This window comes from Eublepharis macularius, chromosome 1 (assembly GCF_028583425.1).
Source record: "Eublepharis macularius isolate TG4126 chromosome 1, MPM_Emac_v1.0, whole genome shotgun sequence".
NCBI classification, from domain to species: Eukaryota; Metazoa; Chordata; class Lepidosauria; order Squamata; family Eublepharidae; genus Eublepharis; species Eublepharis macularius.
The window spans coordinates 91,428,231-91,441,322 of NC_072790.1; the positions used below are offsets into that span (position 1 = coordinate 91,428,231).

Below are 13,092 nucleotides of genomic sequence, written 5' to 3' on the forward strand. Positions count from 1 at the left end.
TTCAGTCTGTCTTTCAAGGAACCCTAGAAGACAGATTATCCCAAGAACTGCTTGACTACCATCATCATTTTGCCTTGCTATGTGTTGTTTGCCACTTAAGGGCTTTTCAGTGACATACATATGTCATGGGTTCCTCAACACAGAAATAAAGTAAAAAGGTTCCCTGAGAAGCCAGAAAACCACCACTTTACTTTTTTTTGTTTTTTGTTTTAAAAGAAAGCCTACAATGTCTAGGTTTCTGAACCAAACTTATATAGTAACTGCATAAGGGCTTGAAAATGCAGATCTGTATAACTGTATAAATGGCTGGTGGAGAAAGTTTTTTTTTTTTACCTGTGCAACATAAGCTGAATCTGAAATAAGGGAAAAACTATCCATCTCTCCTCGGCTAACATAGGTCTGCAGGAGGATGTTTATTTTTCCATAACTGTTCTCCACACCACCAGGAGTGGGAAGTTCACAGAAATCACACAGCAGAGCTTCTAGTTCCTCTATTTCTTCTTCTCTCACCTGAAATACAAATTAATAGACTATGAAAAGACTGGTGCATCTTGTTAAGTCTTCCTCATGAAAATTAAATGTTAATTATCTCTCAATAACCGTGTTTTTAAACAGTCTATGATTTCTGGAAAAAAACCCAAGTCTTTCAATATTGTAGTTAATCAAACCTAATTGAAACTATCTTAATAATGACACAATTGCATTTTATTATGCATCACCTTTTACTAAGGTTGCTATTGACACACAAAAATGTGATACGCCTCAAGAATTAAATCTTCTAACTGTACCATCCTCCACCTGATGAGATTTCCCTTTTTATTTGACCAGAGTATGACCTCTGTCCTTCTAGATTAGGGCAAACTTGAATTAACATTAAATGCATTCATTAAAGTCATATACTTTGCTTGTGGCATATTATGTCCTTAGCTCTAAACTCTGAAGTACTATGATTCATGGTATTAAGGTTTTCACTGTTAATAAGATTAAGTCTTAATACAAGTAAAGAAATATTCATATCTACAGTTTGAATAATGCATATTTTACATTTTCACTCTTACTTGCAAAACACAGCATAAATCTACATATCCTTTGATTTGCTCAAAGTCTATTAGTCTAAAATTTATTTAAAGAGGACAAATGTTTGGCAGCTGCAGGGAACCACATACAGGCCATTTTCATCAATTCATTACCTATGAAAGCAGAGCTGAAAAGCTGTAACTATCATTTGAACTATTTGAGGGACTTTTAAGTCACTTCCCAATCATCTGATTTCAAAAGATAATCTCTGTTAACTGCTGAATAGTGTGTTAACATCAGATCTCTTGTTATATTAGCACTTACATACAGCTCTTCTCTGAATAATGCACCAGTGACTGATGTTTTAGTTACAATTAGGGGTGTGCATCCCAAAAAGATTCAGGTTTCCCACTTCGGGTTTACCCAAAGCGGGGAAAAGATTCGGAAATAGCATAATTCTGAAGCAGCAAGCTGCTTTGGAATTCTGGTATTTTTACTTGCTTCGGTATGCTCCATAAATATTTGGAGCATACTGAAGTGAGCAACTCCCCCTGAATACTGAATTCATTCTCTAGTTCAGTTCCGTAATGAAGAGGACCTACTCCTAATTGTCCTCTAATGACCCCCGAAGTTTCATAAAGATTGGACCCTGGGGGGCGTTTTATGCCCCGCCCCCCAAAAAGTTCCCCAGCCACCTCCAATCTCCATTATTCCCCATCAGGAAAACTACCTGGGGGCTATCCAAGGGTTTGGGGACTTGGGTCTCCACTGTGGAGATAAGTAAGATATAAAGGAAGTAAATAAACAAGTACGTAATCTGGAATCCTATAGTTTAGTTTCCATAAAACCTCACTGAAAACACACCAGAATATTCTACGTACACTTCAGAGAGCTCATAAAGTTTTCTCCAAAGGGCAATACTGGAGGGTTTTTTCTTTTTGCAGTTTTCTGTATGTTCTTACCTTGATCTGTTCAAACTCCTCTGCTTTAGATACTATAGCAAGAATGTCACCTTCTGTTTTGTGAGCATCAAACAGTTCATTGAAAGTCTGCAAAAAAAGTAATTGGGGTTTCCTTTTAAAATACTTTTCAATAGTTCCAATCTAGATTGTAAGCAAGACTAACTAATGAACTAAATAAACAATCCTATTCTCATAGCAATTCAAATAATAAATGGTATCTAAGTTATAATTTAAAAGTGATGTGTTTTCTCTTCCATGCAGATGGCAACCTTTGCTCAGAAAAAATCTGTATCCTGTAAGGTGTCACGTTGAACATGTGTTCATAACATGTATCTGCTTTAAAAAATTAGCTAAAATATACTGAAATACATTGATATATTCAACCATGTTGGATGTATTTAAAATAATAACAAGGCTGGAGCATTCAAACAGGCAACATATATCAGCTAAGTTCTTCAAAACACATCTTCAAAATACAGAGTAACAGATGCTAAAATTCAAAAAAGTACATTCTTACTTCTGTACATATGCACATCTTTATGTATGTATAGGTATTCTAATACTTGTCTTTAAAGAATACAACATAATGACCAAGATAACAAAACATCCATTGTTATTCATAAACCTGTGGTGTCTCAATCTTCCTTTTACAGGATAAGAACATGCACTAAATCCACCTCCTCGCTGCATTTAGAAGCACATAACTTTGGCAAAGGATTGCAGTGAGTTACTTTGTTATGATAAGAAAATGTGAAACAGAATTTCATGATTTTATTTTTTAAAAGAGATACCTAAGAAAGCAGTGTATTACCTCAATAGTATTGTATTTAATGTAATAGTGACTGGCAATTCTGCCTAAATCTGTTGAAGAAAAAAATCCAGTTCTCTCCTCAAAGCGAATCATCCGGGCTTTGTCTAACTTTCGGCCAACTTCAATCACTAGTTGTTCTCTGTGCTTCTCTAAAGTTGGATCCATCTAAAAAGAGTTCACAAAATAAAAGTGTGGTCATTAAGACAGTGTTTGAAAAATTAATTCTTTTTCTATTCTTTTTCTGCATCAGATTAATATTTGTAGGTGTTTTCTCCCCCCCTCCAAACCTTAGATAAATATGTACTTGAACAATTTTTTTCTTGATGTTTAAGAAAAAAGGATACTGTATGTATGCCATACTTTAGAGACTCTGAAGGGGCACCATTATAGTTTTCAGGCAGAAGGGCAGAGAAATTCTGAGAGTGAGCATGTGTGTGAAACTAATGACAGTTTGGATGCACAGCTCACTATTGTGCTGAAGATTTAATGACCAAACACAGTGTATTTTAAGGTAATTTGTTGTTGTTATTGGGTTGGGCTCTATAAAATGTGAGTGGAATGTACTTGTGGACATGGACCTTTCCTGTCAACACCTTTCATCATCAACCCTCTGATAATTACAGAAAGTTGATGTTGGGGGTCATGGACAAGATGCCATGTAGCACAGGGATTTGTAGCAAGCAGGGAGGCTGGGCAAAATTGTCTTCACTTGGCCAACTGAGCCACTTGTATCAACTGAAGCACCACAGATGAAAGTGGAAGATGGAGTGATTTTGCCCAGTTCCAGCTCTTTACTGCAGTATCCTAGACCACATATTTTTTTGCTCATGTATATTCCATGACATCCAGCATTGGCTTTTCAGGGGCCTCGAGAGGCTGCTGAGGGAAAAGATTCATGACAATGAGCATTTAATAACTATTGTGTTCACAGTTCTTATGATCCAACCCACTGAGTTTTATAAGAATAACTCATTATCTTTATATAATGCTTATATTATATTATCTTATAAGCATTCTCAAGCAATAATTATCTATCACCTGTCCTCCTAAGTGAGGCAAAAATGACTAAATTTTTGTCTCTGAAATCATTACAATAGTTTCTTTCTCTCTGTATCCTGCACTAACAGGCAAAGATTCACTATATTTATTCATCTTTGCCATTATGGGTTTCTAAAAGCTCCATTTGTCTATGACAGGATTTAAAGTTCCTTCCTGAAGATTCTTTTAAGATTAGAATTCAAATCAATACAAATCTATTAACAAACTATTGTGGAAATAGTTTTTTTAAACATGACTTTCCCCCCTTTAAATAAGTGCTATACACAGCATGCTGTCTTCTTTCTGAAGACAGTGAAATAACTTTTAAAGCTCTTTGTAAACTGCAGATCTATTTCTTTCTTCCTTTAAAAAAAATCTGTAACAGAAGCAAAGCCCTAGCTATCGCCAGAGTTTGTTGGAGCACAGCATTGGACTTGACACACTTTCAGGCCCTGCCTGAAGCCATTAGGCTGAGATACTCATATCTCCCTCCCCCAAATCCTTTAACCCCATGCAAAGGAGAAAACTCCAGAATAAGATAACAAAAAAATTGTGAAGACAGAAAAGCACCAATTACACCCATCTGTTAAATAATGTACAATAATTTATGACATTGTATTTTATGAAAATTTAAAGTAATAATGATTCTTAGGATCTATATAGCGCTTTTAAGTGCTCCAAGAATTTCACATACATTGCCTTACAACCCTTAAAACAACTCTGTAAAGCAAGTTGTATTAGGATCTCTATATTGCATATGTGGCAATAATGCTGAGTGTCGCTCACTTAAGGTCATCTAACAATTTCATAGCAGAGGTAAAATTTAAACTGGGGTTGAAGTGAGGGTAAAGCTACATGTTACTTGAGAGATTCAGGATTGAATATCCTGACCTTTTTCTTCTTCAAAAACTAAAAAGTAGCCTGAAGAGGCACATTTTGAATAAGGTGAAGTGCTGAGCAAGGGACCACTATAAAGAAAAAAATGCTACTCACACTGTACCTATTACATTCCATACAGTGCCAAGAGGGCAATTTTTATCAGGAAATAGTCTGCAGGGTTAACCCCTCTCTTACCACCATTGCTCCAATACAAAGTGGGATTCCCTTATGGCTGCTTTTTTAAGTCCAATGATAGAGCTCTCATATAGCATAATTGGACCCTCAGTCTGTAAGCCATTATGGTACATTAACTTTTCACTGTACACCCTTATATGCATCCTAAAGATTTCAGAACATTTGATTGTCTCACTCACATTTAGCTTGCAAGGTCTACATTTAGCACTGAGGTCAGAAACCGATCTATAAAAACAAGTTTGCTAAGCATACTTGGTACATGATGATGGCTAATTTGACTTTCTTTTATGCTTTTCCCCCAAAATGAAGTTTTTAACTATCAGGGCGACTTAGGAAAGATAATTTAGAATGCTTTTCCGCTACATTTTGTATTACAGAATATTTTCCACGTTTTGAAAGCACTTAAAAAGAGTTGCTGATGTCAGGAAAGGCAGCAACAGCAAATATTTAATCTCCCATCAGGAAAGGATTACAGAATCAGAAAAAAGTTTCCCTCTTTCATGCATTTTCTACCTGATAAGTCTTGTGACTGATGCCATATACTAATGGGTTTGCTCTCATCCGTACATAAAGGTAGGTATAACTTATCCACTTTACTGCTTCCTCGACATTTGTAACTGTCCCAAGAGCAATCTGCAAGTAGAAAGTAACAAAACTAAATTTACATGTTATGAATTAGAATGGTAAAACACTCTTCATATACAGAGTGCTGTGCTGTGTGAGCAGCTCATGCATAATTCAAATTAATATTTACAGTGAAACACTCAGAAATTGTTAAACTAAATGATAATTGTAACATTCTGCTTATTTTTGTACCACCTTGTAATGTTTTGCTTAGTTTTTAACCCTTAAATTAATAATTATATTTATTTTATTTTCAATCCTTTCAACCATAGGTTGGTGCGATTATGGAAGAATGAAAACAAACAAATCAATAAAACAATGCAATAAATACAAAGATCATTTTAAAACATACGCAAAAAATCTAGCAACAGCTTCCAACCAACCCACATTATTTGAAAATAACAATTTCAAAATAATATAATTACTACAGCAATGAATGTCAAAGTTGACAAGAGATCCCAAAAATATCATGCCTAGCTTCAATAAACAAGGGACAATGTAACAACATATGTGAGATGGTCTCTATTGCTCTACTGCACAAGAATAATTTCTTTCAATCCAGGGAATATCTTTGAACCTTCCTATATACTTGGATGTTGGAAGTGAAATACATCTTGCCAGAAGAATTAAATGTTTGTGTTTAGGATTTTTTATAGTGACCAAATAATTGGAAACTGTAAAAGCAGTTATAGGGATATAGCCATAACAATGTGAATCAGCAAGGCCACGTGACAAAATTGCTTCTGTTAGAATTTTCAACAGGTGATGTGAATAGTAATTAAACAGATTATCATCTAATGAAAATCCAGCTACCACAGTTGATGACTGCCAATCTGCAGGGATTTTACCTGTTTAATCTAACGCAGTGGGAAAAAACAGCCAGAAGTAAAGTCCACCATTTGGGACTTAGGACGAACAGTTCAGAGGAAATGCCATATGGACCTGCAGCCTTGCCAGGTTTAGGCGAAGAATCAGCCTAAGAACCTCATCAGGTTTAACTTTTTAAACCTTTGACTTTGGACCTTAAATTCAGCTCCTCGTTACAATACCTTAAACTTCAAGAAGGTTCTGGCCACTGCCAACACACTTGTTAATTTCCACTCACATAGAGCTCAGGTGTTCTCTACTTTACCCAGATTTATACCTTAAGAACACCCCCCCCCTTTTGTGAGTGTGACCTACATATTTCTTTCTTTCTGACTCCCTCAAAAGGTTTTTGCTGCCATCAAAGGCTCTCATCTTAAACATTCAATCCTTGTTGTAACTTACAAGAAGTTACAAGATGGTAATTTGACAGCACATGAGGGTGATTGTGAGTTAAAAAAATGATTTTTTTCTTTCTTAAACAGAAGTAGAATTTATTTGTAAGTACATACATGTGCTGATACAGAGTTTTGATAAGTGTATTGCTTTCAGAATATTTTTAAAATCTTGGTGGTTTCAAATATAATTGCAACTTCTTAAAGGTATTTCCACTGACCCAATGACATAGAGTAATTTTCCACTCAAGTCTTTACTAACAAAATTAACTCTCTTCGTACTCACACAGACCTTTTCACACAGCTAGGGATGTGCGGTTCGGGAATCCAATTAGGAAAAAATGCCCGAATTGGACCCGATCCGTAAAGATTCAGGATTTCCGAATCCCGAATCAAAGCTTTCTGAAGCATTTGTAATGCTTCGGAAAGCTTCGGGCTGAGTTTAAAGGGCCCCGCCGCTGCTTGCAAAGAGCAAGACAGATTAATCTCTCACTCAGATATACACAGACTGCCGCAGGGGTTCATGAGTTTGCCTGACTTAGACAGAATTTCTCAGAACACCACACAGCTTCACTGAACTTGATAGAATGAGACCCCTTTCAGGCTTCCACAAAGGTTGTTTGCTTTGCCCGGGATAAATATTTTCTCTCAAATGCACCGCATTCTCAGGCTGCACACAGATTACCTGTTTTGAGCAGAATAGTACTGTTTATTCAGGCTTAACAGCCCATACATCATACACTACAAACAAAATTTAACAATTAAAAATAACAGTAAAACAAGCTTGTCACATCTACAATGTAGTTTTTGCAAAGGCTACTCAAAAGTAATCTTAATCTTAAAGAGTCAGGAATGGTTGAGTACTTCAGTAGCCATTTTTAAAGAAATATATCTCCGGCTATAGCATGCTTTGGACAGTGGAAAAAAGAATGAGACAACGAGTCAATTACAGCCAAAGGGCCATCACAGAACCGCTGATCTAAAGGTATCCTGAGGAAAAGGCCCTTCACCTGGGCTGCTGACAGCACATTGCAATGTGAGATCATATATGAGTGCCTCAGTTCTGGAACTGCCAGCATATTAAGATAATGAAATGGGTCAAACTAGGTACAGTACTTAATTCCTGCATGGAGTGGGGAGCATTTTCATACAGCATCTTTTTGAAAGGAGTCCCAGTCCTGTTTAAGCAGTTTCTCTATAAGTAGTGCCAGGGCTTTTGGGGGGGGGAATAGGTGGGAGAACTATCTCCTGAGACAACTGCTGGCAGGAGGTGGCACCCCTTCCACCATTTGCGTGCGTGCTCCTGGGACTGCGCGATGATGTCACTTCCGAGAAGTGACATCATCGCATGCACATATGCATGTGCCCCCCCCCGGAGCGCTGCGCGATTTGCGCCAGCTTGCCTCCCCGCCCCTTACATTAGGTTGTGGCCTGGAGCTGTGGGCGCGCACACCCTCTTCACCTCCTCCTTACTGGTTCTTCTTTCTCTCCTCCCTCCTTCCATCCTTTCTCTCACTCTCCTCACCTCCTCCTTGCTCCTACACAACCCACTTCCTGCTCCTAATTCACCCCCCCATCTTGTGGGAGAACTTCCCTTATATGCCTTTACCCATTCCTGGCACCACCTGCCAACCACGCCCCCAGCCCTCTAGCCATGGCCCTGGCTCTCCTAGGCAGCCACACCTGTGGTTGCTTTGCTGTCTGCTCTAGGCAGCTACACCTGCACCTCCTTTGCTGGCTGCCGGGCTTTCTCTGCTGATTGCTTCAGCCACACCTGCGCCTCCTTTGCCGGCTCCTGGGCTTTCTCTGTTGATGGCCTCAGGCAGCCCCACCTGTGGCTGCTTTTCTCCTAGCTTCACCTGGTCCTGGCTAACCCCTTCTAGCCTGCCTGTAGGTTGGGGCGCGGCCCTTGGTTGCCATGGCTGCCTTTCCTTCCCTGCTGGTAAGGTTGCTGGCTGGCTTGCTGCTGGCTGGCTGTCCCTGCTTCCTGTGCCCTCTCCCTCTGGTCAAGTCATTTCCCGGCTGTCCTTGCTCTCCCTGCCTGGGCTCACAGCCGCCCACCGGAGGGTGGGGGCCAGCTGGCTTCCATCTGCCCCGTATGACCCTCTGATGCTTGGGAGCTTCTTTCCCTCCCTCTGGTGCCAGTGGGTTCTGGACCTGGGTGTCTGTTGGGGCAGCCGCACCACTGTCTCCTGGCCATCCCCTGTCCTCTTCTCCTGGCGAGTCCGGGGCCTGAGCCTCAGACCCAGACAAAAATATTTAGACTGGACCCTTTTTCTTGATGCTATGGTCCTTATAGCTTGAATTTTCCCCCTCCCAATATTTTCCTCTCATTTTTGCTCAGTACAATTTCACCGAAGATCAGTTCTGTTGTGAGGATGCCATAGTTTTCAGAACCCAAAGCAGAGTATTTAGTGCACAGGAAACAAGATTGAGCATTTCATTATTATTGTTATTACTATATGGATTGTGTTTGGTCAAGTGTCCTAGGCACCCACAGTATATTATAAACGAAAAGCTTCCTTTTAAGTTTATATAGTTTATCTTTTATGTTTATTTTCTTTTTTCTTTGTATGGTTTGTTATTTTAGTCTGTTAGTTATTTGTGTAACTATATCGTTATGTTTTATTATATAAAACTCTTAATAAAAAAGGATATTTTGCTTATATTGTATTCTGAACAATGCACTATATTTGATTAATCGTTTTTAATTCTTTTCAGATTGTGCATTCCTGAAATTGTACAGTTTCCACCTGGAAGCGCTTATCTAACCATATTTATTTATTTTCAAGTGTGACTTACTAGCAAGGCTAACCCCAAACCAAAATGTCCACATTTTTTTTTTAAAGTTTAGTTTTATCTTTTTTATTTCCAACATTTTGTGAAGGCTATGAACTTCCCTCCCTCTACTGGAATTCGTAGGTAGCTAAGAGCAAACAACAGTCCTGCTATCTTCCATAACAAGAAAACCCACACTTTCCCTACTGCAGGGACTTCGACTTATTTATTTATTCATTTATAACATTTTCCTTTTTTATCAAAGTGGTTTACAATTAAGACTATATCACCAGTGACTGAAAGCTGTCTTGCTAGAGGGTCACAGAAATGCTTTAATGTGATTGGGTCCCAGAGAAAGGACCTAGATGAGTAAAATGTCATTTAAAAAGTCAAACAGTATCCAATAAGATCTCAGAAGCTTTTGTGTTCTCCAGAAATAAATTCAATTACTGTGGAAATATCTTGGACAAATCCCAAAAGATCAGATTCGGTGAGATCATAAAAGAAGACAAGAGCAACAGTAAATAAAAAGTTAAAAAATCTAGAAATTCCAGATCTTCCCTTACACTCTGACATTTACTTGGAAGTCTTTCCCTCTGATTTTTCACTTCTTAGAAAAATGAAGTAACAGCAAATTTTACATCAGGAACCAGGTAAATTTAATTGGAAATAAATGCCACTGACTTCAGAGGACTAGACGTATTTATTCAGGCTTATTTTCTACCCTATCTTGCAGACTCATGTGCCAATATTACATCATATGTCAACAATACATCTTTGTTACAAAAGTTCACAAATTAATTCACACAAAGCCTCAATTCACAATCCAACCCCCATGGGTATACCATGAGATTCTCCAGCCTAATCACTTTAAGCCATTTCTCTATCCAAATGATCTCAGAAACTATCCCCATAATTCTGACACCACAAGTTTCCACCTTATTTTAGCCAAAACATTTCACAGTCTATTCCCTTCAACCCATGTAAGAATGCTTCCACATGAAAGTGCTTTAAGGTCTTGAGTTGATATCATTCATGAAAATCTGAAATTATCCTACTGCAATAAAAGAGGAATATTGTTTTTTCCTATTTCAGCAAGCATAGAAATTTAGTCAAACAAGAGTTATTTTGATAACTGAATGGGGTCACATAAAGGTTAAGACACACATCAACACTAAATGAGTGTAACTCGATGAAAAGGGGGAAAGACATTTTATACTAAGCCATAGGCATATGACTCAATATGTTACCTGAACTAATCTGTGCATTTGGTTTCTTCCTATGATTCAGAAAAGTACTTGTACTATCTTGAAATAGCAGGTAATGCTATTTCATCATATTATATATCATCCTGACTATGGACTTAGAAAGATGTCACTCTGCTTAAGATGGTACTAACAGATTACTTAAGTGCTAAAACTCAAAAAGCAGTGTGCTTCTTTGTGTAGCATTCTCCCTATCCTTCTAAAATAAAATCAACCTACTGAAAAAAGTCTTTCACATCCAAATTGCTGTATTTGTATTATGGTTCAGTACTAGATGGAAACACAATAAAAATAAAAAAGGGAAACAGTATGATAGTTTATTTGTAAAGTACATACATGTTCATAATCACCTTCAAGACTATTTCACTTTGGTGAAATTATTTACAGACAAGAGAACTACTATAGGGCTACTACCAGAACAAATGGTCGAAAGACTTAAACCACAAAGAAGGGAATCCTCTTATTATTATATTCTAGTACTCACTGAATATTGAAGAGAGGGAGAGAGCACAGTAATGACTTGTGAAGATTTGCTGCCACCTGGTGTCCACTTCAATGTCTTGTGAGAGACAGAGACAGACACACACAAGTGCGTCCACAGGGAGAACAAGTGCAACAAAAAGCAACCTATTTAACTTGGATTTACTTTTATCGTTATCAAGTACTTCCTCTGTTTTTGATGTTTGTAACAAAGTGCTGGACAGTAAGAAAAGGTCAGAGTAATTAGAAAGAGCTGTGTAAAAATCTGAAATCTTGTTTTTTGGGATGTGTGTATATTTTATATCTTTACTTATGTCTACAAATGCATACAATACAAAATCGTATATTTCAATAAGGTAAAACAATACAAAAGGAGGGTTACAAATTCCAGCTTACATTCCAGAAAGTCCTGAATCACATTCAATTTACTCTACATTTATTAACTTGGCAGCCCTCCTTTATTTGAAGGTAAGAGGTAATCTTACCCACTAAAACTGCTCATCTCTTGCCTTGAAAATCCATGTTCACCATAAGTTAAGTTGTGAACTGATGGCACACAAGTATTATTATTATTTTTACAGGGAGGACAAGTTCTGGATTGTGAGAAACCTGTTACTAGATCAAAGGCTGCACAGTTCCCTGGAGCCTTAAATTTCAGTCATGAGTGGGACTCCATAGCACCACCTGAGCTGTAACTGGTATCGAGGATCTGTATATATAGTGGAGAAACACATTTGATTTTCATGCAAATTTCTTAGCTCTTCAGCAAAAGCTCATCCATAATAAAACATGCAACCACATACCATAATTTGCAACAATCCATGCTTATCTCCAAGGAAAAGCTATTTAAAACACAGTCCCAAGCCTAGTTACACCTTTCTTCTCAGGCCATTAACTTGAATGGACTTAGAAGGGTGTATTCTGTTTAGGATTGCACTGTTATGTGCATTAGAAGTCCCCCCCCTAAAGAATTAATAAAATTACTTCAATAAAAAAATCATAGGAGAAAAAAAGCAGTGTACTACTAGTTAACAAAACCGTAAGGCCAGGTATAAATATTTTTCCAGCTTTTTCATCTTTATTAAATTTGTATACTCCACAGACATTTATCTGCTTGTTAATAAAAACTGTGAACAAGCAGGGCAGATGCACAAGGCTTTTATAATTTCTGTCTATCACAGTAGATGACAACTGTTACAACGTAACTGGCTTTTAAAGTTTATATAAAACTATTTTTATTATAAATTTCATTGGAAGTTATGTTCATAAAATTAACTCTTATCACTGCAAATTAATGGCTATGAAAAAAGGGGCTGGACTCTACATGCCACTGACCCCTTTGTACTCGCCCAGTGCAAGCAGTTCTTGTATTGATGCAGGAGTGCCTTCCATCAGCACAAGTCTCCATGCCCAATAGCAACATGTGGGCACCGGCAGAACGTAATAGGAGGACCCAACTCACAGATTTTGCAAAAAACCCTATATACTTGTTTTATTTAATTTTTAATTTCTGAAAATAATATAAAAACTTAAATATTGCAATATGAACTACAGTTTCATCTACATATCATTTTTTCATTCCTAAACTATTTAGAGCTGCCAGGTCCCCACCATGGTGGGGATCCCCTGAGGTAAGTGAACTCTGCCCCCTGCAGCCACTTGCATGGCTAGCAGGAGTGGGTGGGAAGGTGAGCAGAGGTAGGCTGGAGCACGCTGCACACAGGCTCTACAGTTTAAACTGGGCATGGAGCAGGGGTCATTGGGGTAGTCAATGGGGGTAGTAG

The 13,092-nt window shown here is 37.9% G+C and overlaps 1 protein-coding gene across 1 annotated transcript in view; it reads right to left on the minus strand.

Annotated features, from left to right (window-relative positions):
• ASCC3 (activating signal cointegrator 1 complex subunit 3) overlaps positions 1 to 13,092 on the minus strand; it is a 362,388-nt gene that overhangs the window by 122,924 nt on the left and 226,372 nt on the right. Inside the window, exons 17-20 of the mRNA XM_054986845.1 lie at positions 5,416 to 5,535; positions 2,791 to 2,955; positions 1,980 to 2,066; positions 334 to 510 (exon numbers count right to left, since the gene is read on the minus strand). Of these exons, the coding sequence (XP_054842820.1) occupies positions 334 to 510; positions 1,980 to 2,066; positions 2,791 to 2,955; positions 5,416 to 5,535 (549 nt within the window). The remainder of the gene's footprint in view (positions 1 to 333; positions 511 to 1,979; positions 2,067 to 2,790; positions 2,956 to 5,415; positions 5,536 to 13,092) is intronic.